Source organism: Lepidochelys kempii, chromosome 9, assembly GCF_965140265.1.
Source record: "Lepidochelys kempii isolate rLepKem1 chromosome 9, rLepKem1.hap2, whole genome shotgun sequence".
NCBI lineage: Eukaryota > Metazoa > Chordata > Testudines > Cheloniidae > Lepidochelys > Lepidochelys kempii.
In genome coordinates, this window is record NC_133264.1 from 2,112,995 (window position 1) to 2,140,050 (window position 27,056).

General features: G+C 43.8%; 1 protein-coding gene across 7 annotated transcripts in view; it reads right to left on the reverse strand.

Annotated features, from left to right (window-relative positions):
- Positions 1-14,025: 14,025 nt before the first annotated feature.
- Positions 14,026-27,056, reverse strand: part of OPA1 (OPA1 mitochondrial dynamin like GTPase) — an 85,340-nt gene continuing 72,309 nt past the window's right edge. For all 7 annotated transcript variants that reach the window (XM_073359012.1, XM_073359008.1, XM_073359013.1 and 4 more), the window contains 2 exons: positions 18,930-19,007; positions 14,026-16,250 (listed from right to left, as the gene is read on the reverse strand). In XM_073359012.1, the coding sequence (XP_073215113.1) occupies positions 16,191-16,250; positions 18,930-19,007 (138 nt within the window). In that variant the 3' untranslated portion in view covers positions 14,026-16,190. The remainder of the gene's footprint in view (positions 16,251-18,929; positions 19,008-27,056) is intronic.

Below are 27,056 nucleotides of genomic sequence, written 5' to 3' on the forward strand. Positions count from 1 at the left end.
CGGTGGCTGCACCTCGATGTAAGTCAGGGCCAGTCTCCACTACAAAACGAATGACCTAAGTTACATCTACGGACAGCCACTGCAGTAACTGAATCGCTTTTGCACGGCCACGCTCTGCTCCTTGGGCCCGCGTCGTCGCCCGGAGCGCTTACACCAATTGGATCGTCAGGGCAAGTCTGCGCTACAGAATTAAGTCAACCTAAGTCGTGTTGATGCACAGCCACCGCAGGAATCGAATCAGTTTTGCACATCCACACCACGCTCCGCGTGTCAGGGGTGTGTAGCCTCACGAGACGCGCTCGCACCCATTTAACTGCCAGTTTGGGGCCCTGGGGGATGGCGCTTTAAAAGCAGCAGCAGTCAACGTAAGCAAAGCAGCATCTACCCTGACGCGGCGTCAACCCAACTACATCCACCTAAGTGCTATGCCTCTGGCAGAGGTGGGGTTATTACGTCAGTGCAATGGGCGAGTAACATCAGTCGGAGCAGAATTCTAGTGTAGACGCTTATTGAGTTAGGTCAATGTGAGCTGCCTTACGTCGATCGAGCTCTGTAGCGTAGACCAGGACTCAGGTCATAGTTAAATCATTTCTACTGCCTAACTGCTGTCATCATTAGTGCACGTGAGAAAGTGGCGCTAAACTTAGCTCTGGCTTGTGCTCGGTTACAGGAGAGCTCACTCCCTCCCCCGGGCTTGCAGCTTCCGTTGCTGCATCCTCCAGGGGATTTCTTGCCTGGCAAGGGGAAAGCACCAACCACCACCGAGCTGGGTTACAATAAAAATCAAAAGTGCTCCCCTTCCTCCAGGGCCCCGACCCCGTGCAGACATATGCACATGCTGAACTGTAGGGGCTGAGAATCAGCCCAGCGCTTCTCACAGCGCAAAAAGTTCAGCACGTGAGAAACTCTGTGTAGGATCCGGCCTCCTCCGTCCCAGCCTGCGGCACCCAGCTCCCCCTGGTGCTCCTGGCACTGGGACAACTGGCAGGACTGGGAGACGTCACTCAGCAACCTGCAAAGCCTTTCCTCTCTTAGATATAAAAAATGAGAGTGAATCCAATCTGGCAGGATTGGAAGCCACAGCCAGTGTGTGTCTTGAGCAGGGCCTATCAATTGTGTAAACCCCCTTTCCTGGGCACTTTTCCTTACTGGAGCCCTTGAGAGAGGAAATCAGCCCTAGGCCGCAGTTATAATTGTATTGGCAATAAACCACTTCACATTTCACTGTGAAATGCCGGATTAGGGTCCCCCATTCAGGCCGTCCTCGCGTACATGAACCCTCTACTCATCACTCCATTCCCCTATCCAGTGTCCTGCCTCTTCTAGAGTCCCGCTGCTACTCCCAAAACGAGGAGACACTCAGATGTGCCGAGGGCCACCGCCCAGTAAATACACCAGAATATGCATGAAAACCCCTGGGATGGTTTGGAACTGAGTCACACAGGTTGGCTTTGTCCCTTGCTGTCCTAAGACAATGAACATATGTCATGGAGATTCCTCTCCAGCTTATCTAGGCTGTAAGAAAGGCTTTTCTTTGGGTAATAAAAGGGGTCTCGGATGCTAAGATACCATTCTGTTTCTCAAGTAATGTCACAAGACTCCTGGCTTGGCCACACAGTTGCTCTTTAGAAATGAAAGAGACAGTCCGTGCTTCTGCTCAGGACAAGTGGCAAAACCGTTGCAGCCCTTTTTAGAGAAGAATAAGAAAAAGAGAGAGATCAGGAACCCTGTTGCTATCCTGTCATCCTGGGAACCAGGCCTTTGGGCACTGTTTGCCAAAGGGATGAGCCGTGGGGCCTCTAGGTCTCACCTGCTGATCCTTAGGAGTCATGAATATTCTCATAATCCCCCCCCCCGCCCTCCTCAGCCCCAAAGCCCAGAAGCCTTTTCATCCCCAAGCTAGGTTTCATCCAGAGCTTGTTCTGTGCCCCAGTGTATGCCAGAGCATCCCCTCATCTCCACATGAAAGTAAGCATCTGCCACCGGCCAGGCCTCCGTGTTTCTTCTCTACTGCTCATCTACTAATAGTGTTTACTCTTCAGACTGTATTAGGCGCCCAAGTAAATTCTATTCCTGCCGTGCAGAGGACAGACAGCAAGTTGGGATCTCGGCAGCACCAGACACAAACTAAAACAGCTTTCCACTGGATACATGTGCGGGGATGGACAGATGGACACCCCCCCACCCCCAGCAAATCAGACACCAGGAGCTGCCATCAGAAGTGATGTAAATGGCAGAGTAAATGATACTTTCATCGATTTTTCAGGCCAGCTGGGACCACCCTGGTCGCCTGCATAACAGGCCAGAGGCCGTTACCTGGAGCTGGTGTAACTGACGTGCCAGGGGGGCGGGAGAGCGCTGGAGCAGGAAAAGAAAAGGCACCCAGAGTGTGTGAGGAAATGCAGCAAAGCAGGGTGCAGGGAGAATATTTCACGTCACCCTCCCACCAGCTGCATTTCCAGTCACTGGCAGTGATTCGTTGCCAGATATGCTAAATGCGGCCACCAGGGGCTTTTCGTGTGGCCACAGCCTCCTGGGCAGTGATTGGGTGGCGGGGGGAGGGAAGGGGGCATTTTCCCCAAGCAAAGTGTGGTTTCAAACATAACCCGTGGATAACCTTGTGGGCACATAATAGTCCTAAACAGGAGGCGACTGGCCAAGAAAGGTCGTGCTTCTTATTGCAACAGCATCACACGTGGGCTACCAATGTCACTGTAGTGGCAGGAGAGCAAACAGACGGAACAGTTAAAAACCCTTGCTCGGCTGTCTCGTGGTGTCTAGGAGAGGAGCTGGTTGTCTACGTCCGGTTGCCAGGTGGTCACCTTCCAAAAGCCAACAGCCCAATTAGCCCCTCTCCTGGCAGGTCTCAGCAAAGGCACCAAATACTGATGGGAGCAGAGACGGCATTGCCTTCTCGGGTCCTAAGCTAGCGGATGAGGGATGGCAGGGGCCAGCGTGGAGGGAGATTGCACTAACTGCTCACACTGAACTTACCTGTGGAAACATAGGGAATGTGTCACGCAGAGCGATGTCAAGCGAGTAGCTATCACCAGCCTTAAATCACTGTCCAAGAACCCAGCCTTTCACGAGCAGCCTCCTGGGGCTTCTTACAAATACGCCCTCTTTAGTCTGCCCTAGAACTACCATAACTGTTTCCACAAACAAGGAGCTTTTAGGCGTGGTGTGTTTGAGATTTAGGTGAGCTGGTCTTCCCCCTCAGATACAGAATAGTACCACAAAGGAAGTGAGGTGTGCGGAAGTTTATCTAAGGAGACATGCTGTGCACCTTCACGGGGTGGAAATTTGTTCTAAGGATTTCATGCTATTTGTCTTATGATTGTTGCACTTTAGAAGTGGACCCACCCCAAAGAAAATTTTCTGTGTCGAGGTTATGTCAAGATATCACCGTTGTGGTGAAGCAGCATCCCCTTTCAAAGCCCCTGAGGCAAGCCGGGACATCCACATTGCTATGTTTAGTGCACTAGGTCGAGAGTGAGTCGGTCTCCCCAGGCTCGGAGGCTCATTCCCAGCTGGAGTCTAGACACACTACCCTGGCACACTGAAAATTGAGGGTAAAACACAAGATAGCCTGAGCCGGGTCAGTAGCACCCTCTGAGATCATTCAGACTGAAAAAGCTTATACAATCAGATTTACTTTTCACTATTCATGCTTTTCTCTCATACGGACACTGAAAAGAGACTAGCCAATTTCCCGCTGGTTTACCGGCGGTTTCACTTTCTGGTTCTCCTGTGTTAACGCACTGCTGCAATGTTAGTGTTGCAAACATCGTGGAAGGAAGTTTGTGTGTCTAAAAAAATACCCTGGGCAGAGCTTCAGCAGGTGTAAATTGTCCCAGCTTCACTGCCTGCAGGGGTTAATAAAGCAGCTGAGGATCTGCTCCCAGGGCCAATTCATTCAGCCTGACAGTGCCCTCCTGCAAGGGATGTGTGTGTGTGTGTGTGTGTGTGTGTGTGTGAGAGTGTGTGTGTGTGTGTGTGTGTGTGTGTGTGTGTGTGAGAGAGAGAGAGAGTGTGAGAGTTTGTGCTTCTATGACCAGATTCCATGACTGCAGAGGTACTTCCGATTAACACCCCTGTGTGACAGGCCTCTCCTGCCTTGAGCAGATAACACTTGGGTGTTGTTACCATGTCGGAGCTTAGGCCACGAGTAAGACAACACATTTCGTTTTCCTGATCGTACAGAGGGTAAATATATAAGATCTATGGCAAAGTTAACCACATATGGCAGGATACTGCAGCTCAGTAGGTGTGGTGGCAGCCACCCCACACCCCCTGCAACAGGCCACCTTTCTCTGCCTCTCCTGTGGCATGTCTCTGAGGAGACGAATCTCTCCTGCTCGGGGAGTGAGCGCCCCGTCCTGGAAACATTCTGAGCATAGGTCCCAATGCCCTGCTCAGGAGATGGGAAATCAACTCATAGTTGGGGATTAGGTCCTGCTTTGAGCAGGGGGTTGGACTAGATGACCTCCTGAGGTCCCTTCCAACCCTTGATATTCTATGATTCTATGTATCAGGGGGTAGCCATCTTAGTCTGTATCCACAAAAACAACAAGGAATCTGGTGGCACCTTAAAGACTAACAGATTTATTTGGGCATAAGCTTTCATGGGTAAAACACCTCTTCAGATGCATGGAGTGAAAATTACAGATGCAGGCATTATATAATGACAGAAGAAGGGAAGGGAGTTACCTCACAAGTGGAGAACCAGTGCTGACAGGGCCAATGGGAGCCCGGTGGATGTGGTCCACTCCCAATAACAGAGGAGGAGGTGTCAATCCCAGGAGAGGCAAGGCTGCTTCTGTAATGAGCCAGACACTCCCAGTCCCTATTCAAGCCCAGATTAATGGTGTTAAATTTGCAAATGAATTTTAGTTCTGCTGTTTCTCTTTGAAGTCTGTTTCTGAAGCTTTTTTGTTCAAGTATAGCTACTTTTAAATCTGCTATAAAATGTACAGGAAGACTGTACTGGCTTTTGTATGTTACCATTCCTGATGTCCGATTTGTGTCCATTTATTCTTTTACGTAGGGATTGTCCGGTTTGGCCAATGTACATGGCAGAGGGGCATTGCTGGCACATGATGGCATATAACACATTGGTAAACATGCAGGTGAACAAGCCCCTGATGGTGTGGCTGATGTGGCTGGGCCCTTTGATGGTGTCGCTAGAGTAGATATGGGGACAGATTAGGCAATGAGGTTAGCTACAGGGTTTGGTTCCTGGGTTAGTGTTTCTGTGGTGTGGTATGTAGTTGCTGGTGAGTATTTGCTTCAGGTTGGGGGGCTGTCTGCAAGCGAGGACTGGCCTGTCTCCCAAGGTCTGTCAGAGTGAGGGATCTTTTTCCAAGACAGGTTGTAGATCGTTGATAATGTGCGGGAGAGGTTTTAGCTGGGGGCTGTATGTGATGGCCAGTGGTGTTCTGTTATTTTCCTTGTTGGGCCTGTAGTAGGTGACTTCTGGATACCTGTCTCGCTCTGTCAGTCTGGTTCCTCACTTCCCCAGGTGGGTACTGTAGTTTTAAGAATGCTTGATAAAGATCTTGTAGGTGTTTGTCTCTGTCTGAGGGGTTGGAGAAAATGCGGTTGTATCTTAGGGCTTGGCTGCAGACAATAGATCTTGTGATGTGTCCTGGATGGAAGCTGGAGGCATGTAGCTAAGCATAGCCATCAGTAGGTTTCCGCTATTGGGTGGTGTTTAAGTGACCATCACTTATTTGCACTGTAGTGTCCAGAAAGTGGATCTCTTATGTGAACTGGTCCTGGCTGAGGTTGATGGTGGGGTGGAAATTGTTGAAATCCAGGTGGAATTCTTCAAGGGCCTCCTTCCTGTGAGGCCATATGATGAAGATGTCATCAATGTAGCATTGTTCTACGTCAGCCATAAAAAGGAAAACACCATCCTGGCCGCCATGGATGTAGAAGCTCTTTACACCAATATTCCACATAAGGATGGACGACAAGCCATCAGGAACAGTAACCCTGATGAGGCCACGGCAAGCCTGGTGGCTGAGATTTGTGACTTTGTCCTCACCCGCAACCATTTCAGATTTGGGGACGACTTATACCTTCAAATCAGCGGCACTGCTATGGGTACCCGCATGGCCCCACAGTATGCCAACATTTTTATGGCTGACTTAGAACAACGCTTCCTCAGCTCTCGTCCCCTAATACCCCTACTCTACTTGCGCTATACTGATGACACGTTCATCATCTGGACTCACAGGAAGGAGGCCCTTGAGGCGTCTTCAGCTATAACAACAGTCTCAAACATCCCACCCCAGACAGTGGTTTATTAGCTCCCGTCTCCACTTTACTGGAGGAGGAACTCAATCGCTCAGATGTTCTGAAGATAAAACATTTGCAGGCAAGAGCATATGAGGATGTAAAGTTTCAGAGTAGCAGCCGTGTTAGTCTGTATTCGCAAAAAGAACAGGAGGACTCATGGCACCTTAGAGACTCACGAATTTATTTGAGCATAAGCTTTCGTGAGCTGTCCGATGAAGTGAGCTGTAGCTCACGAAAGCTTATGCTCAAATAAATTGGTTAGTCTCTAAGGTGCCACAAGTCCTCCTGTTCTTTTTGAGGATGTAAACACACCCATGCACGGAAAAAAGGTGTCCAGGTGTCTAATGTGCCCACATGTGAAAGGACTCCTGGGAGCAGTTTTCCCCTTTAATCTGGCCCTTCTGAAAGGGCTGAGCTTGTCCCAGCTCATACCCAGAAAGCTTTCGGCTCGGACGGCTTCAGACAAGGGCTGCATTAACTCCCCAACCTGCAGGAAAATTATTGGAAACAAAAGATTGTGAGATGTCCCTTTTCCTCCAACAAGCCTGGAAACAAATGGTACAGGAATGAGGTCAGAAAGGAATCGTCCGCCCACCATACTGCTGAATTCATTTACCTACCTCAGAGCCCATTCAGGGAAAGGGGTGGGACAGGGAACAAGGGATGCTATAAAGCAGAATGAAGCTTTGGGGTCGGTTGCTACATTACAAGATTTGACAGGCCTTTGCCAGCCTTCAGCTTCTTTGTGTCTTTCGCATAATAGAGAAACACAAACTGAGCAGCCCAAGATCTGGGGGTTGCACGATTAGGCAGAACAAACCCTTTGCAAATGCTAATAGTATTGTAGCATCCTGTCAGGCAGTTACACAAAAAAGGATGTTGATTTTCACATGAACCAGAACAGACCCATTGTAGAGAGCTGCAGTGAATGTGCCATATCTAAACACCAAGCGCTGCAGGAAATCACACTGGAGATTTGGCAAAACGCTGTTTTAAGAATTCTGAAATACCTGGAGTAGACTGTTCTTGCACAACTTTCCTCTTATTTGGAAAGATTAATGACGGAGAATGGCATTAAAATCAACTGTTAGTTATTGGGCTGGATGCAGGACTCACTGGATGAAAGTCTCTGGCCTGGGCTACGCAGAGGCCAGACTAAGTGTTCATAATAATCTCTTCCAGCCTTAAAATCTAGGAACATCTTGGCTGGGACAGTTCCTGTATGGTGGAGGCAGCAGTAGGTGCGCTAACTGTGGTTCAGGCTGGCTGGAAGGCAGAGCAGATTCTCCAAGGATTGTAGCCAAATCTTGGTCTACTCTTCCTGCCCTTCTGGAAATGCACCAGTTTTTAGACCTTGATAAATGAAGTACTGCAGCCAGTTGCTTCCTGAGAAAAAGAAAAGTATGGCCGGGGAGGCAGCATACCAGCTTGTTGGTCAGTGACAAATTAGTACCGGGATTATGAGGTTCCCTGACAGTGATCCCAAGACCCCACAGACTAGTTGGGTGAGGATGTGGGGCCAGCTGTAAACAGGACAGGTTTGATCATTCACAAAGCACATTCCTGCTGCTAAACTCCATTCTACACTTCACATTCACAAAAACAGAGGGACCATCACAACTGAGATGTTTAGTGTAACAAATTCTGTTACAGAAAAAGATTCCATAACAATCACCAAAAGGGCCTGACTCAAAGCACAATGAGGTCCGTAATTCTGAACTGATTTCAAAGGGCTTTGAATGAAGTCCAGAGGCCTGGCATTCCAGAAGTGTTTCCATTTCTCAACAAGAGACCAATGAAAACCTATTAATGAGTTTTATTATACACTTGAACATGTGAGGAATATCCTTATTTAGGCGGCGTCCCAAACTCTGAATATCTCACCCTCTAGAAATATATTACATGAACTTTATATATTTTTCAGCCATAGCTGTGTTCACCTAAAATATCAGATGAATTGCAACTAGTAATAACAAATAAAAATGCCCAGGTGATCAAATATGTAACACCGCACCTCTCGCCGGCTAAGAGATCAACTTGTTTCTTCTATTTCAAGTCTGACTACACTCTAGATCAGAATGCTTTGCTTTCAGCACATTTCTAGGTCTTTTAACTGTCCTGTATCTGAACCTCTAGATAACAATCTCTAGAAGAAAGAAGTCAGTGTACTTGAAAAATAAGCAACATTTCTGAAATGCTTTTGTTACTTTTTCATTGAAGAAATTCCCGCGAAAGCCTGGGTACATTCGTTCACCATTACATGAATGGGAAACGTCAATGCCAGGTAATATGTTTACAGGATAGCAATCGCTGTGCATTGGAAAGGAAATCACCCCTACTGTAGACAGCTGAGGGGTCAAGAATGAACCTATATCATCTCTCACAAAGCTGCACTAATGTTATGGCTTAATCGTTACTGCTTGAAGTATACAGAAATTACAGTTACATTACACAGCCTCTGAGAGGTGTCATGTTTAATGTAAAAACATTACATGCTTTTACAAGTCTAGTGCAATCATAAATATAAAGTGCTGGGAATGTAAAAGGTCACAGTTTAAGGTCGTTTCCCATCTATCTGCTAAAGACTTTGCCATACTGGTTTTACTTGTCACAAAATATACTGTTTTGGCTAGCTTGACTTTTTAAAGCACATAATGAGTTTTTGGATAATTTGCTCTTTCCCTTGTACAAATCATAATGGTAATTAAAGTAATTTTATTTTAATATAGTTTCAAGATAAATGAAGGCAGCAAATCTCTCTCATTATGCTGGTTTTAGATAATTAAAAGGAAAAATCCATTAAGCATTTTCTTTGCACTCAGACATCTTCATAAATGTCTAACTTCTGGTATTTTACCAACTGTAATCTGTCTTGTCTGGTTATGTTGCTGAATGGCTAATCTTTAATTACTGAAGAGTTAAGCACAACCTCCTCCTAAATAGCAACTCCTTCCCCAGGCAAAAACCACTAACACAATATCAGCATAAAATCAGCTCTGGTGAACAGGTAGGCTGGTTTCGGATTGGCTAAGACACAAAATACACTGGCACGACCAACCAGATAGCATCTTTTCAGTGAATTCAGATCTAGGTCATTCTCTCATTTGTTTAAAATTGCATATTAATGTAATAACTGGCACAATTCTGCCCCTTTCAAATTTCTATTGTCTTGCGTGAGAATTCCTCTGAATGACATTAATTTCCTGAAAAAAGACAAACCACCACCTTCCTTAATGCAAGAAGAACTTTAAAGAGGCAGGAACACGTAAAACCAACTGGTGAACGTGCACAGATCAGGAAGTACATGCTTCACTTCTGTTTTGCTTTCTGAACATTTCAGTATTTCAACTGGTCATTTAATTTTACAATGAGATTATTAGCAAGGTACAATCTATTTAATATAATTGACATGCCCTCTCAATTATCAGAGGGAGCTGTTAATCTGTACTGTATACTCAAGGCCCTTCATTTGCTGTTTTTATTTTGTTTAAAATTTACCAGGAATTTATAAGTGTTTATTACAAAAAATAAAAAGTGGATGAAAATTAGAGCAAAAAATGAACTTCACAGGTTTCTGGGTAAAGAAGGCCAATGGCATTTTGGGATGTATAAGTAGGGGCATTGCCAGCAGATCAAGGGACGTGATCGTTCCCCTCTATTCGACATTGGTGAGGCCTCATCTGGAGTACTGTGTCCAGTTTTGGACCCCACACTACAAGGAGGATGTGGAAAAATTGGAGAGAGTCCAGCGGAGGGCAACAAAAATGATTAGGGGACTGGAACACATGACTTATGAGGAGAGGCTGAGAGAACTGGGGATGTTTAGTCTACGGAAGAGAAGAATGAGGGGGGATTTGATAGCTGCTTTCAACTATCTGAAAGGGGGTTCCAAAGAGGATGGCTCTAGACTGTTCTCAGTGGTACCAGATGACAGAACGAGGAGTAATGGTCTCAAGTTGCAGTGGGGGAGATTTAGGTTGGATATTAGGAAAAACTTTTTCACTAGGAGGGTGGTGAAACACTGGAATGCGTTACCTAGGGAAGTGGTGGAATCTCCTTCCCTAGAGGTTTTTAAGGTCAGGCTTGACAAGCCCTGGCTGGGATGATTTAGTTGGGGATCGGTCCTGCTTTGAGCAGGGGGTTGGACTAGATGACCTCCTGAGGTCCCTTCTAACCCTGATATTCTGTGATTCTATGAAATATTGATGTTAATATTTTGGGACAGGAGGACAGAAAAAAAAGCAACAAATGGAGAAAAGTCAGAGTATTGAAAATAAAAGCAGTTTTATGCTGTGGTTTTATTTAATAAACTGTACGTTAACAGTCTGTGCACATAACACACACGTGTGTATCTTCCACTACACTGCCTTACTTTAACAGACAGCCTCACATTTACACTTAGACTAACACATCTACCTAACGTAAGGGACTGGATTTTCCCAACGTAATCAGTACTTTCATGTACTTGAGTGTGCCCGAAATTTGGGTGAAAAAAAAAATGAGTAAAAAAACCAAGTTTTTATAAAACCCAGGAATTTTTCAGTAAAAATCAGCACAAACGGACAGTGAAGGGCCTTGTATACACCACAGTGCATTAAACTACTTCAGTGAGGAGAGGTAAAAAACGGTGACCTACCTTTTCGTAACTGTTGGTCTTCAAGATGCGTTGCCCATATGCCCATTGCATTCCAGGTGTGTGCACACCCACGTGTACGGTCGTCGGAGATTTTTGCCTTAGCGGTATCCGTAGGGTCAGCTGTGGTGCCCCCTTGAGTAGCCATGCTATCAAGTTCAGGAGGCTGCCATGGTCCTGGGACAGCAGGTCCGGACAGAGAGACAGCCGCAGTGGGGCGGCTACCGAAAGGTCCAGCAGCGTGCTGAACTAGTGCTGGTGACACCACTCGGGCTACCAGGATAACTTTTGCCTTGTCCTGTTTGATTTTCAGGAGGACTCTGCGGATCAACAGCAGCGGTGTGAAGGCATATATCAGGGCCCCCGACCATGGGAGCAGGAAAGCCTCTGACAGGGAGCCCCTGTCCATTCCCCGGAACAAACAGAACACGTGGCATTTCCTGTTCACGGGACGTGAACGAGTCCACCTGGGGAGTCCCCCACTTCCGGAAGATAATACTGACTGCCTCCGGATGGAGCGACGACTTGTGGCGAGATGAAAAGGTCCTGCTGAGGTGATCTGCAAACGTTCCTGGTTCCGGGCATATGCGCGGCCACCAGATGAATGGCATGCCACACACAAAAGTCCCAAAGGCGGAAAGCTTCTTGGCAAAGGTCCGAAGACCTGGCTCTACCCTGCCTGTGGATGTAATACATCACGGCAGTATTGTCCATAAGTACCTGCACCACCTTGCCCCTCAGGTGGGGCAAGACAGCCTGGCAGACCAGGCGGACAGCTCTGAGCTCCCTGACTTTGATATGGAGGGCCAGATCGTCTCACAGCCAGCAGCCTTGTGTGCTGAGCCTGCCAGGTCTGAAGCATAACAGACCAGGGTCAGTGACGGGGCCAGGGCCACGAAGGGAACTCCCTGAAACTGGTAGTGTGATACGAGTGAGATAGATGCTGAAAGGACATTGAACACGGTGTCCACCTGCTCGGCCATCTCCTCCACCTCTAGGCCCAAGTTCTTGGCCACCCGTCAAAGCAGAGCCTGGTGTTCTTTAAAATTGTCTGGCGGGCTGGCCCTCAAGGGTCCTGCGACCACCTCGTCCAGGGACGAAGATGATGACTGTACCACCGGGGGAGGCCCCAGGGCATCATCCACCGTGGGGGAGGGAGGTTTAGGGGTGGGTGCAGTATCTTCTGAGCCAGGTGCCGTTGGTACCGTCAAATGTTGCTCTGAGGCGGCGGCATGTGCGAAGGGGGCATCGTCATGGATGCGAAGGGGGTGCGAAGGGGGCATTGTCATGACAAGCACACCCCACACACTCCAATAAGGCCACTGCGCTGGCCACTGGCCACACTGCCAAGGCAGCGCCGTTGTTGTCGACGCGGCCTCGGGTGCCCAATTGCGACGATGGGATCTGAGCAAGGGGCTGAACTGCCCTTCCATGCCAGAGGAATCCCCTTCCAGGTGGGGCTGTCGACACCTGAGTCTGCCTGCTGACCGTTACGGTAAGAAGGAACTGAGAGGGCGTAGGGCTGGCGGGGTCTGATATAGCAACACGTGAGCGTGGCACTCAAGGGGACGCCACTGCTGGATACCACTAAGGCAAAAAACTCCGACGACTGTGTGTGCGTGGACATGCGCACACTTAAAATAGAATCGACATGAGCCCATTAAATCAAAATAGTAAAAGATGTAACCTTTTATTGGTACCGGTACTCCTGTGTCTATGATTTAGGCTTTGCAAAACAGGTAAGCAACATCTTTAATATCTGTGCTACTTGTCAGGATTTTTTTTTAATTGTTTTTGTAACATTTTCCTGAATCTTCAAGGCATGGTTTAGCACTCCAGAACGCACCTGTTGATAAGCTGACTTCCATATCATCATAATTCTCAATTCCATTGTCTTACTAAACATCTGTGTGGTATAAGAGAATCTAACAAACATTAAAGCCTGGTACCCAGTGTAAAAGCCTGTGAGAATTTCACTTACACTGAGAAAAAGTTTTCAGAGTAACAGCCGTGTTAGTCTGTCTTCGCAAAAAGAAAAGGAGGACTTGTGGCACCTTGGAGACTAACCAATTTATTTGAGCATGAGCTTTCGTGAGCTATTTCTTGCATCCGATGAAGTGAGCTGTAGCTCACGAAAGCTCATGCTCAAATAAATTGGTTAGTCTCCAAGGTGCCACAAGTCCTCCTTTTCTTACTGAAGAAAAGATCTATGCACGACCAAACCATGAGAAAGCTGATAAGCTTCTCAAGCAGGGACCATGTCTGGTTTATCTGTAAAGCACTATGCCTATACATAGTGCTATATTAACACTACCAGCGAAATACTGTAGTTTATATATAAGGCCCATTGGGTTTGGTTTTTATTTTATTTACAATTTCCTGGGAATTTATCAGTCTGCGTAAAAAAATTAAAAACAGGTGAAAATCAGTAAAAAAAAAAAACTAAAAGGAGGGGCCAGAAGGCAGGAGAGGTGAAGGGATTGTTCCACTTCCTGTGGGCCTGGCTCTGCAGCTGTCAAGCATTCTTGGCTGCCAGGACACGACTCCCTGCCACTCTGCATGGGGCCATGCTGAAAGTCAGGAGTGGGCTCTGTCTGGCAGGTAGAGCAGACTGGGGTGGTCACCGGGTTCCCTGCCCATCTCTGGGGGAGCGAGACCGGCAGGGAGCTGGTGATAGGGGAGCAAGTTAGGCAGGAAGCCCCTCTCAGCTGTCGGGTCCCAGCTCCCTGCCTCTCACGCCTCCTCTGCACAGCAGCAGCCACCAAACGGCCTTTACTCTCCTCTCTGCAGCTGGGCCGCGCCATTCCGTGGGGGCTTTGAGGGGGCAGAATGTGGGTTAAAACTGGTAAAACCCGAATCCTGACTTTATCAAAACCAGGGGATTTTTCAGGAAAACCTGATAAAAAACAGAACCAAAGGGTGTTATTTATACATTAAAACAGTAGCCATATTCAGCAACTGCATAACGCTCCATGTTCCTAGATCTCAAAGCACATTACAAAGGTGGGTACCTTTATCATTGTTTTACAGATGGGGAAACAGCCACAAGGAGGTTTAGTAACTTTTCAACTGTGCATACGACATGAACATTTTGTGTTCAAAGCCTGAATTTTATTATTTTCCCTTCAATTACATCTGCATTCAATAAATACCCAGCTTTCGAGGAACACATGATGCTAAGTCTCAGATCAGCAATAAATTACAACCAAAAAGTGTACTGATATCATGCTGGAGAAAAGGTGCGTACTGACCACTGGATGTGACATTTTGCAACATTCACACTACACAGAGATTTCAAACAGTGATCTTGTCAAGTAAACGAAAAAGGGTTTTTGTACAGAGAGGGATTTCATAAAAGTACAGACTCATTCATGTGACAGACAATCTAGGGAATCTGCTTTCCTTCACAGTTGTGGAAACAACTTAAACTTCTGAAGTTACCCACAGTCTGTGCCAAAAGATCATATAAACCAATTTACCTTTTTTCTAAAATGCACTATCTTTCCCGTAATCAAGTGGTTTTAAGTAAAGAGAAGCCCCAATGCTCAATCTGTTCGATTATTTTGCCATGTTTAATTTTAAGCACCACTGCATGAAAACCTACACGTTAGTTTTTTTTACACAGTGGTGCTTAAAGTTTTATTTTTGATTATCAAATGTTAGGGGTTTCCTGTTCCAGTTGCTCTCTGTGTCTGAGAATCAAAACGATAAATGTTCTTACATACTTATTCCTTCTCATTCTCAATTACTAGTAATTCAAATTGTTTGCCTCTTTCAGAGGGAAGAATACAAGGCTATGTCAATTTCCTAACCTACATTTTGGGGTAATTGCACAATGAACTGTTTTGAACCTGTCTAACATCCTCTTCCTGGGCAGTATTCAGCACCGTCTGTCAATTCTAGCTGGATTACTACACTTGTATTAAGAGTGTCTGGAGAAAAATAAAAAGGGGCTTTAAAAAGTCATCGGACATCTGTGAAATTGTATTTAGATCATTTTCTTAAATCTGTCTCATTGACAATTTTAACAGCAATAGAAGCGAAGTTGAGATATGTAAAAAAAGACGATGTTCATTTATGTGGGGCTTATATTACACAAAATGTATAACTGGCAGACGAGATAACAGAAGAAACAAGTAAAATCAAGTGAGCAAAATTCTATGTGACACCTCAAAGAATTGGTGAATATTTGTTTAATCCACCAAGCTCTTGTATGTCACTTGCAGACTGCGTTGGGGGCAATCTGACAGACTGAAGGAATGACAACCACTGAACATTTATACCTGTCTAAACTACACAAAGCAAGTGGCTATGAAGGGATCTTGTGTATTACACGACTTTAAAGCAATTTTGGCCTTAAAGTCCCCAGTAAAAAGAAAATATATATAAAAAAATCTGGTTTTGATTTTTTTTTTCTGAAATGTTTATTTGAGAGGGTCAAACCAAGTGAGTTACACTGTTAAATTATTTTACTGTATTACCCACACACATAATTAGCTTACTTTCCAACAGGATATGGGAAAAGTTAACAGGAAACCCAGTTAGTGTCCAGGCAACCCCCAAAATGAAATGTGATTGGCTATGATTCAGCATATCATCATCTACTAGGAAAGCAGCCATAAAATGAGCAGCTGTTGACATCATTTCCTGAGCCAAACTTTTTAAGGAGTCAATGAATGACAGCCTGTACTTTTCAAAATACAGGAACTGGCAGAATTCCTTGGATAATGCTCAAGCGCAAGTGCTTAAGTAAAGTCTCTCTCTCTCAGATCTCCCTTCTCACCACAATGTATTTAAAGGTGTACCCTAGTGATTGAGGATGCTTCACATACCGTATACAGATACAAACAATATTAGTTAGAAGGGCATTCATTCATGTATGTACAAATGATAAATCTTTATTTCAAACTCCCAGGATTATTTGCAGGCAAGAAACTGACACTGGATAAAAGCAAGGTATGAATCTGCTCCAGTACAGCCACACTAGACCGCAGCCAAGAAATAAAAGCCTCTCCTTCCTCTCAGGAACAGAACTTAATTGGGCAACTTTGGCATTCCCTCCTCTCGTCATTTCAACACAACAAAAAATGGATTCTGCGGCCATGTTTGTCTTGCTTCAAAAATTCAAATGGGAGGTTTTGTTCAATACTTCTCAGTCCAATGGGAGAAATTACTTCCTTCACCCCCTTTGACATCGCAGGATGCTTCAAAAAGGTACGATAGGAAGAAGAATGGGACAGAACAGCCATTTCATTCAGTCTTCTTTGTGCAATGCATTTTGGTAAAGGCCCGCATTCTTATGGTAAAAGTGCAGCTGAAATATAAAAAGGCAATTAATGTAATTAAAAACAGGTGCAATTATACTATACAGTTCAGTCATGATGCCTTATATACTCTGAGAATTAACACAAGAATTAGGTGATGGACATGAATGAAATCTGAAAGTGACACTCAGATCTGAGTGCTGACAATAATAATTTTCCCGTGCACTATCTAGCACTTTTCATATAAGGATCTCAAAATCCTTTACAAAAACAGAGGTATCGTCACATTTTGATTACAATGAGCTATAACTGATCTCACATTTTAATGTTGATACAAACTGTGCACTCAAAGTGTATCTTAGAGCTGTTTCATGAGACCTGAATAACTAACCTAGAATTGTAGCTGCACCAGTCCCAGTATACGAGAGAGACCAGGTGGGTGAGGTCATATCTTTCATTAGACCAACTTCTATTCATGAGAGAGACAAGCTTTCAAGCCATACAGAGCTCTTCTTCAGGTCTAGGAAAGGAACTCACAGTGTCACAGCAAAAGCTCTCCGACTCCACCTACTACAAAGAACTCAAAGATGACCCCATACCACAGTTTACCCAGAAACTTAAGGATATCATCAAATCCTTCCTCAAACACCTCCAAGACAAACTCATTCCCCACATACCCACCCCTTCTACATACAAGGGCAGACCCATCATATCTGGCCATGGCACTCTTACTGGAAGAATACTGGGACTCATACAAACCAACCTCAAACCACTCACCACACAAAGGGCCAGCTTCCTCCAGGGTACAACCAACTTCCCTCACAAATGCCACAATATTAACAGGCTCCCTCAGAACACCATCCTAACCTCCATGGATGTCACTTCCCTACACATCGATATCCCTCACAATGATGGCACGACTGCCTGCCTCCAATATTGACAAGACAATGGACAAGCCTCACATATCCACTCCAAACACATCACCAAATTCATTCATTTCATCCTCATCCATAACAATTTTACATGCAAAACCAAATATTTTGTCCAAACCTTTGGGGTACTAGGATGGCTCCCAAAATGCCAACCTCTTCATGGGCCACCTTGAAGAATTTCTGGACAAATAAATGCACCATGACACCAAATGATATACCTGAGATATATCGATATTTTCATCTTCTGAACAGACAGCTTAAACTCCGTCAGAGATTTCCACCACAACTTCAGCTACCACCACACACCCATTAACCTTTCTCTGGAGCACTTCCACATGAGCATCAACTTCCTGGACACCACAGTCAGCTTCAACAATGGAACCCTAGAGACAACTATATACAAGAAACCCATGGATCAGCACACCTACCTTCATAGATCCAGTAACCACCTCAAACACACCAAGAAATAGGTTATCTACAGCCAAACACTCAGAGAACACGGAAGATGCTCAGAGGAGAAAGTCTGGGATATACTCTTAACACACTTAAAACTGTCTTCACCAAGCAAGGACATACCACAAGAGAAGTAGACTGTATCATGGAATGGGCCACCCAAATACCCCAAGAGAACCTGCTTCAATACAGAAATAAAACCTTCTCCAACCTCACACCCCTAGTTGTCACCTACCATATAAGGTGTCAACAACTACAACGGATACTCTATTATCTTGAACCTCCACTTCTGGCCTTCAAACAACCCCCCAACCTCTCCATGCTCATCATCAGAAGCAAGCTTCCCTCAGACCAGGACACACCAACTCAAAGTGACATCAGACCCTGCCAGAACAACAGATACAAGACCTGTAGTCATATCTCTACTGCTACAATGATCAACACCCCCCCCAACACAACTTTCAAGATTCATAGATCCTACACATGCCTATCAACACGTGGTGTACCTCATCCAGTGCACTCAATGTCCCAACAACAAGGATGTGGGTGAAACCAGACAATCACTATGCCCTCGAATGAACTCAAACAGGAATATGATAAAAGACAAAAACACCCTATCACCCATGGGTGAACACTTTTCACATCCGATGAAGTGAGCTGTAGCTCACGAAAGCTCATGCTCAAATAAATTGGTTAGTCTCTAAGGTGCCACAAGTACTCCTTTACTTTTCACAAAGTGATCACTCTATATCTGACCTCTCAGTCCTCATTCTCAAAGGAAACCTGCACAACACTTTGAAATGACAAGCCCAGAGGCTTAAATTAATTACTCTGCTAGACGCCAAAAATCATGGGCTGAACAGAGATACTGGATTTATGGCTTATTACAGCAATCTGTAACCCTCTAACCCTCTCTTTTTGTCCTATGACTACAGAGGTGTTTACAGGCCACTCTACCTTGAATGGTCCGTTACAATACGTGTTAACTCCTTATGCTAAACAATCTGTTCCACCTTGCATTTTGCTGTGACATTCAGAGTATGTTTCCCAGACCTGAAGAGGAGCTCTGTGTGGCTCGAAAGCTTGTCGCTCTCACCAACAGAAGTTGGTTCAGTAAAAGACATATTACCTCACCCGCCTTGTCTCTTTAACCTAAAAGCACTTATACTATATTTCACATTCTTTTGCTGTTATAAAGACTAGAATCATAGCACTGAAAATTGAAATAAAAAAGGAAAGAAGCAAGGGAAAGCTGTAAAATGAAATGGATTTTCAGGAAACAATTCCTTCAGCATTGTGTGTGATGGGTTGTTCTGCGTGCAGAGAACAGTAAGAACATTGTACCTGCTTGAACAATCTACTTCTCCTGATGGAGGGCTTCAATGAAGGCTTCAAGTTTTTCCTGGATTTCCCGAACTTTTTCTAGAAAGATTAAAAAGATTGCCATTCAAATTTCTTGCTATTTTATTGAGGATAGATAAAAAAAACCTCAACTATAAAGCAGAACAAAATCCAATTCTGTAAGCAATCATTATCCTAAATGTTTGATGCACTGAATGCCTTTGTGAACAGTGTCTGCATCAGACAAAAATACATACACTATCTTTTCAGGCTGTTTTTTTCTTTAAAGAACTTTTCCAAGTATATACCTTTTTCCATAAATGCTAATTTAATAATTCCAAAATGCAGCAAAGCAATCTGATACTGAAATAGCTATGTTTTGAAAAGCTCAGATTTCCACTGGCTCACACATGTCAAGTCAACTGTGCACCTGTTGTTATACAGTGGGAGTTGTTATCCATTAAGTAAAGTGCACTAATCCCTCTCTCTTTTAGCCCAATATCATTATTCTCCACATTAGTAGCACAAACACTATTAATCATTCAAGAAACAGTTAAAAGCTAGTGACCTAACAGGTAGAATTTCAAGCAATCAGACCTCAACGTGCAATAGACCTGGTACAAAAGACACAGTGCTTGGAGTGAAGAATCCTATCTGAGTTGAATATTCAATTACATATCTACGCTTGGTCCCCTGCATCTCAGCACTGATCAAAACGATGCAGTCAGAATTATATTCTGCAAAACCTCTAAATCTGGAATCATTTTCCCCATCAGCAAAACCACTAGCAGGACAAAACTACATGCAGTCACTGAAAACAAAATGTCAGTAGGAAATTTTAAAAAACCCAAACCCTTGATTGTTTTTTTTTTTTTACCATCACTGTGTCCTTCTCTCCCCCTCAAGATCTTGTACAACACCCTTCACTGTAGTGTCTACATGTTATATGTAAACTGCAGTGACCTACAGAACAGACTTTAAAACTTAATGGGATTGAAAAGCCTCCATGCTTTTCTCCCCCTGCTTGAAGTTCCTTCTTGTAAACCAGTGGTTCTCAAACTTTTGCACTGGTGACCCTTTCACACAGCAAGCCTCTGACTGCAACCCCCCCACATAAATTAAAAAACACTTTTTTTATATTTAACGTTATAATAAATACTGGAGGCAAAGCGGGGTTTGGGGTAGAGGCTGACAGCTCCAACTCCCTGAGGGGTCACAACCCGCAGTTTGAGAACCCTCTGTTGTAAACCTACGTAGAGCCAGTTACTCCTTTTTAGGTGTGTGAAGGAAAGGGAAGAAGTGGATCATTGCACTTAGAATAATCCGGAAATCAAGCGTTCAGCAAAAGTGTGCAAATGTTCAAATCTAGTTTTAACAAACTAAGAATATCATCTGGGATAAAGCCCCAAATTCCCTTTGTGAGGTTACAAGGGATGCTTCTGGTTATCTTCTTCCATTAGTAGTTTTCTTCATTTTCCCAGCTACTTATTACATTTTAAAAAACCAAAGTACATGACTGAACAGGGTACGTGTGCAGCTGGGAGCAAGCACCAAGTGTGATCACCCGAGGGAGTGTTTGTAGGAGGTAGCTAGGAAAAATAATAGTTTCATCTAGCAATGAAATGACCTAATCCTCATACTTTACACCAAAGTGTGTTTCAGAAACAAAAACAAATTAATCATTGTAGGATAAAAAGGACATTTCAGCGGACCAGATTTTTTAAGAGTGATGTAAAATATACTCCAATAATAAAGAAAAATTCTGCAACTGAAACAAAGCTGTTAACATTATTTGGCTAGCATTTGAAATAGATACAGTAAAACAAGGCAGTCAGCTTTATTTCATGTTAACAGCCTGGCCTGGTAAGCTCTTGCTTCGGTCTCTCTATGACCTCAACCTCAAGTTGGCTGGACCACCCCCTTGAAGACCAGACGTAGTTTAGTCTCCTAACCAACTTTGTCATGGGGCATTCTAATGAGCAAAGAAAGGATCTGTACACCAGAGTGAACTTAGTGATAGTGTGTGCTGACCTGTGTTCCTGACTACCCTACACTGGGCTAAAACTACCAAAAGGCATTTCATTAAAGACTTCAGGCGATCTTAGTCTATACTCGTCCTATACACAGTGATGAACATGGGTGTCTGAATGTTTACCAGAGCTAAAAATTAAAATAATGAGATGTATGGTTTTCAAGTGCAGCTTTCTCTCCAATCCCCTCCGCCCCCTGCCTGGGAAATGACATGTATGTTTGTTTTGTTAATCTGAGTGCATTCATATGCATCCCTCAGAAGTAGTGCTATTCAGGGCAACCAAAGTCTTGGAGCTTGAGACAGCCTTTTAGCTATCCTGGGTCCAGATAATTTCTAGTCTTGCAGATACGGACAGAGGGTAAGTTCCTGGTCCCATTAAAGTCAATAGCACAAGTCCCATTGACTCCAGTAGGATCAGGATTGTATCCCAAAGACTTAAAATATGACTGGAGATGAGCCCTCAGTAAAGCCATGTTGCTAGAGACAACATGCTACTGCTGGATTCAAAACTGCTTAAAGATTGTTTTTTTGTTTCTGCGGGCGGGGGGGGGGGGGCGCGGCGCACAACCCAGATCTCTTTCAAAGGCTAATTTTGTATTATATTTGACAAACACATCACAATTATTTTTGTAATTATGATGTATACTTCTTGCTTTGGGGAGTAATGTAATTCTGAACTACTTATTTTTAGTTTGGGTTGCTTTATTCAGTCCAACATTCTTTCCTCAAATATGATTTTTATATTTATCAAGCTATTAGTCTCACTGAAAGCAGACAGATTTAACAACATTAAATGCAAATATTTTTCCTGTTCAACCCTTGGTTAGTGAAATAGTCCAGTGCTGGAAATTCACAACATCAACAAAATCCATAATTTATGAGTTCACCCTTAAAAAAAAAAGTGTGTGTGTGTGGGGGGTTCGGTTTGTGCCAACAAGATCTACTTTAATTTTTCGATCAAGGCATGTTAAAGTACCAGGATAGCCAATGTTTATTGCACCAGAATGCAGTTCGGCAGTTGTGGTTGTTTAGAGAACAGACATACTAAAGTTGCCTCCATAGTTATCATAAGCACTTTATCAGTTTTTACACCTGGATAGAATTGAAGTGACTCCTTAACTGTAATAATTATGAGGTCTTTAAGTAACTTAACTCTTTGAAAAAAAAATTTCTTAAATAGAACAGTTAAAAAGTCTGTCAAGAAGTTATAATATATTCATACTAAGCTTTGTATTCGCGGTAGGAATACAGCTTATTGCACTGAAACAGATACTAATCAACAGGTAAAATATATTTTTTTTCTAAAACCCATAATGCAACACACAGTAATCGTGCCCTGCTATTTAGTTTGCTTTTCATTTAGCATAACGGCAGAAAGCGTATTGATACAACTGTGGTTAGTACAATGATAATTTGAAATTCTTGGAGATACTTATTTTTATGAGCAACAGAGTGCAGTGACTGAATACTTCACGGTAAGTATGTCAGTACCTCCTATCATTTACATTCAAACAACGGGACGATAACTAAAATTGACCCAAACAGAAACAATAGATATTAACTGCCTCAACGTTTGGGGATGTTTGCTTCTGGATCCAACACACTTTGCTGTGAGATAGATTAACACTTGCCTCTTCTCCCAACACACACACACACACACACACTTCCCAGGGGTTCTGCTCCAAATCTGTGTCCAAGCTTCTTGGCTTGAGCCCATCTTCAATTAAACAGCCCAATTGCAATACATTTTATATTGCAAATGAATACTTCCTCAAAATCCAATAGGTTTTTGGATTTCAAACCAGGACACTTCTTCACATGAGTCCACATTAAGGAGATGGCTATGACATATTGAGGGTATTTATGTTGCAATATTGTATTATTCTAAAAAATAACCCGCAGACTACGAGATAAACTTTTAACCTGCTAACAAGTACGCACTTCTCTAACATACTGAACTTTCTCCAGAGTTACTATCCAATGCTCCAATATCACATCAGGCTTCCAAGTGCTACAGTTCTGTTATAATTTACTTCTGAAGTTTATATTTAGATGTTTCTCATAACTCTGATAGTGTTAATACAGATGTGGAGTTATGAATGCATGATTCTTACACCACCTGTTAAACAGTGATCAAAACTTAAGTGAAACCAGCGTAGGAAAACTATAACAAACCCCTTGTTTCTAGCTTTGGAACAATGAAACACACAGGCCTACAGGCAATGAATACCCATTCTACTTTCCATTTACCCAATGTTTACCTAAAGGATGAGCTGTTCCATACATCAATTCATTACGTCTCCTGATTTGGTCATGAATATTCCCATAATCTTTTCCCAATATCCCATAAACCTCCACTGACACAGAATGAAGAAATTCTTTATTCAGGCGGCTTGAGAGACCCATTCATGCTTGTTCCCTTTTTATCTCCACATGAAATGATACCGCTGCCCACTCATTTTCTTTTCATTAATCCTCTGATACTGACTCTAAAAGGCTCAAAACCAGACTAATTGATCCGTAATTAGGATTTGAATACACAGTGAATACAGAAAGACACAGCCAAGGATAAGGTTTACTTTTGCTGTTAACATCAATTTAGGAAGGAGAACCCCCCCCCCCAAATATTCAGTCTCATAAAGACAGACTGTCTACTTACTGGTCCCAACTTTATAGCTACATTATTAACGTGCCTCACCAGTAAAAGCATTGCATAGAGTGCAATAGCAGTGCTGTTAAAATTGAAGCCAGTTACCTTCCAAGCAAAGCTGATGAGGTAGGGGTGAATAACTTAAAGCAATAAATCTGAAAGAAACTTTTCATATAATGCTGTAAGAGTAAGAAAAATAATCAGCTTTATAATCAAATGACTTTTTTTAAAAGAGGAATTTAGCTTTCCAGTGTAAGACATTTCTGTCATGACTGAAAACAAATAGTGGAAAAGTTTCCTCAGAAGCTAGAAATTTTCCACAGAGGTATCCCTGTAGACAAAGTTGTCCTGTTCACTAATTCTTCTCTTTGATGATATAAATCTATATTTTTGTTTAGTTTTTCAAAATACATACATTTGACTAAATATAGGATCACTTTTGCCTTAATTTAACATTAAAATCAACCTAGCAATACATCACTGGCAATGACATTGCCTTCTCAGAATAATAGGTGCTTAGATGCTGTGTGCCACAAACTCCTAGATGGAGAAATGCAACTTGAAGACAGATCTACGAATTATATCCAAAAAACACACGCATGCACAGGATATTACACACACACAGTTCCTCCTCTGCCTTGGTGGGTCCTGCGCTTTTTTGGTGGATTTGCTCACCCCAGAGGTTCACGGCAGCTCTCAGTTTGGCCGCTTTTGCTAGAGGCTCAAATCTGCTGTTCACTCAGCTAACCTCATCACTGGCCAGCAAGGGGGAAATGGAGAACAATCCCCGCAGTCTCTGTGTCCCACCTAGTGGGTCGGGGACAGGCCAGATCCCTTTCCAAATTAGACCTTCCCTTCTGGTGTTGCTCACAGAGCAGGTCAACTTCTGTGTCCGATCAGGAGTTGGGGAGATGGGGGCAACCCAGGCCCACCCTCTACACTGGGTTCCAGCCCAGGGTCCTATGGATAGCAGCTGTCTACAATGTCCCCTGTATCAGCTGTGTGACAGCTACAACGCCCTGGGCTACTTCCCCCATGGCCTTCCCCCAGCACCTTTTTTATCCTCACTGCAGGATCTTCCTCCTGAAGCCTGATCACGCTTGTACTCCTCAGTCCTCCAGCAGCACGCCTTCTCACTCCCTGCTCCTTGTGCGCCCCCTCACTAACTGATGGGAGGTCCTTTTTAAACCAGGTGTCCTGATTAGCCTGCCTGCCATAATTGATTCTAGTAAGTTCTTAATTGGCTCCAGCTGTCTTAATTAGCTTGCCTGTCTTAATTGGTTCTAGCAGGTTTCTGATTGCTCTAGGGCAACCCCTGCTCTGGTCACTCAGGGAACAGAAAACTATTCATTCAGTGGCCAGTATATTTGCCTTCGACCAGACTACTGTACCCCACTGGCTTGGGTCTGTCACAATACACACACACACATTATATCTTACACACACACGTATGAATGTATGTATATCAAGTAGTGCAGCAGCAAGAGGAGTTGCAGGTAACCTTTCCCCTTCAACTAACTCAAAGGATCAGTTTAAATCTTTTACTACTAGACTATCCATACGGCAGCAGTAGCATGAGTTTCTGAAGAAGGTTGTCATCCTGGCCTTGGAATAATATTTAGGACTCAAGAAACCTCCTAGAGCTTGTCTGCTTGGGGAAGTTATACTGTTCTCTGATAAAGTGTGAATTTAAACTGCTTTAGTTACAGCACTTTAGCTCCTCATGTGGACATTAAATACAACAGTGTCATAAGAACATAACATAAGAACAGCCAGGCTGGGTTAGACCAAAGGTCCATCCAGCCCAGTATCCCATCTTCCAAGAGTGGCTAATGCCAGGTGCCCCAGAGGGAATGAACAGAACAGGTAATCAAGTGATCCATCCCGTCACCCATTCTCAGCTCCTGGCTGGGAGCATGCGTGCGTGTCACTTTCACACACAGAGTCATTTTTTCTCATTTTCCAAAGCTTAGTTGCTCTGGAAGGGGTTTAAGCAAAACTGAAAAAGCCACTCTTATTCCAGAATAAGACAGTGTCCACACAACGAGTTAAAGTGACATAATTATACTGCTGTAACTCTACTAGTAAAACTCTCCTGTGTAGACAAGCCCTTACTCTTTATTGTATGCCTCTGCTCCCTGATTCTGAGATGAATATGAAGGGAAAAAACCCTCAAAAACTATTTTTCTTTTAATCTACAGATGGACAGTTACATTGTAGGAAAGGGGCCAGAGCTGTCTGTACTTAGTGAACTAAATCATAATACTTAGGACTTTACAAACATTAAGAAGGAATCTACACAAACATCTCTGTCTTGTAGGAAGCAGTTAGTATTCCCATTTTGCAGATAGGAAAACTCAGGTAGAGAGGTAAAATCATCTGCTCAGAAATCAATCACACATTTAGATCCCTGTTTAGGTAAGCATTTAAGTACATTTAAGTGCTTTCCTACGTAAAAGACTTTTCTCATTCAGGGCCTTAGAGGAACGAGCACAAGGCTGGCAGAAAACCTTTTGAGTTCTAATGTCTTCTCTGCAACTAAGATATGCTGCCTCCCAGTCTTACAAGTTAGACAATGGGAGATGGTCATTAGTCCATTCCTTGCCTATACAGGATTGCTCCCAGCTCGATGATCTCTGGTTCTTTGTTCGGGCTACTTTTAAACAACCCAAGAAACCGGGGCATCGAACACGCTATAGGAATCTATTCTGCAGACCAACACATCTCTCGGCCAAAAGTTTCTCCTGCCCTGCAGCCTGAAACTTTTGCTCAGTATCAAACCATCACCTACAAAAAAAGTTTATTCTTTAAAAAGAAGAGGAAATATTTGCACAGCCATGACATATGCATGCTTTAACTGAGTGATCACAAAAGGCAGGCCTCTGACCCTTGCGCTTCCTTGCCCTCCTCCCTCCTGTTTTTGGTGTATGTTGCATCCTCACGTGTCCGTCAGTCTATCATTCAGGGTTTGAGTCTACAGTCTGATTGGCACGGAGCCCCACCGAAGTCAATGGCGCCCATTTATAGACATCGAATTGCAGGATCGGGGTCTGAGATTATAAACTCCTTGACGACAGGGTCCTATCTTCTATTATAAACTTCGACCAAGCACCTAGTAGAATGGGGGCACTATAAAACGACACTTATAACCCCTATAAGTTCTGGCTTCTTGTACTTTGTTAAATAATTCCTCTCCTTTTTGAGTGTTTACAGCCTTCTGATATTCGTAGGTTTTGATCTGTCCTTCCTTTTATCTGGCACTTATATTTTAGTTCTTTTAAATCTTTCCCCTAAGTCAATTTTCTCCATTCTGTTCCCTGAATTCCTTCTACACAAGAAGTTAGTTTGCTACAACTCCTTTACGAAAATCTCTGATTTGCTGTTATGAACACATCATCTTTCCTTCAGTAAGCAGAAAATCCAGTCTATAGTCAGACTGATTAGCACG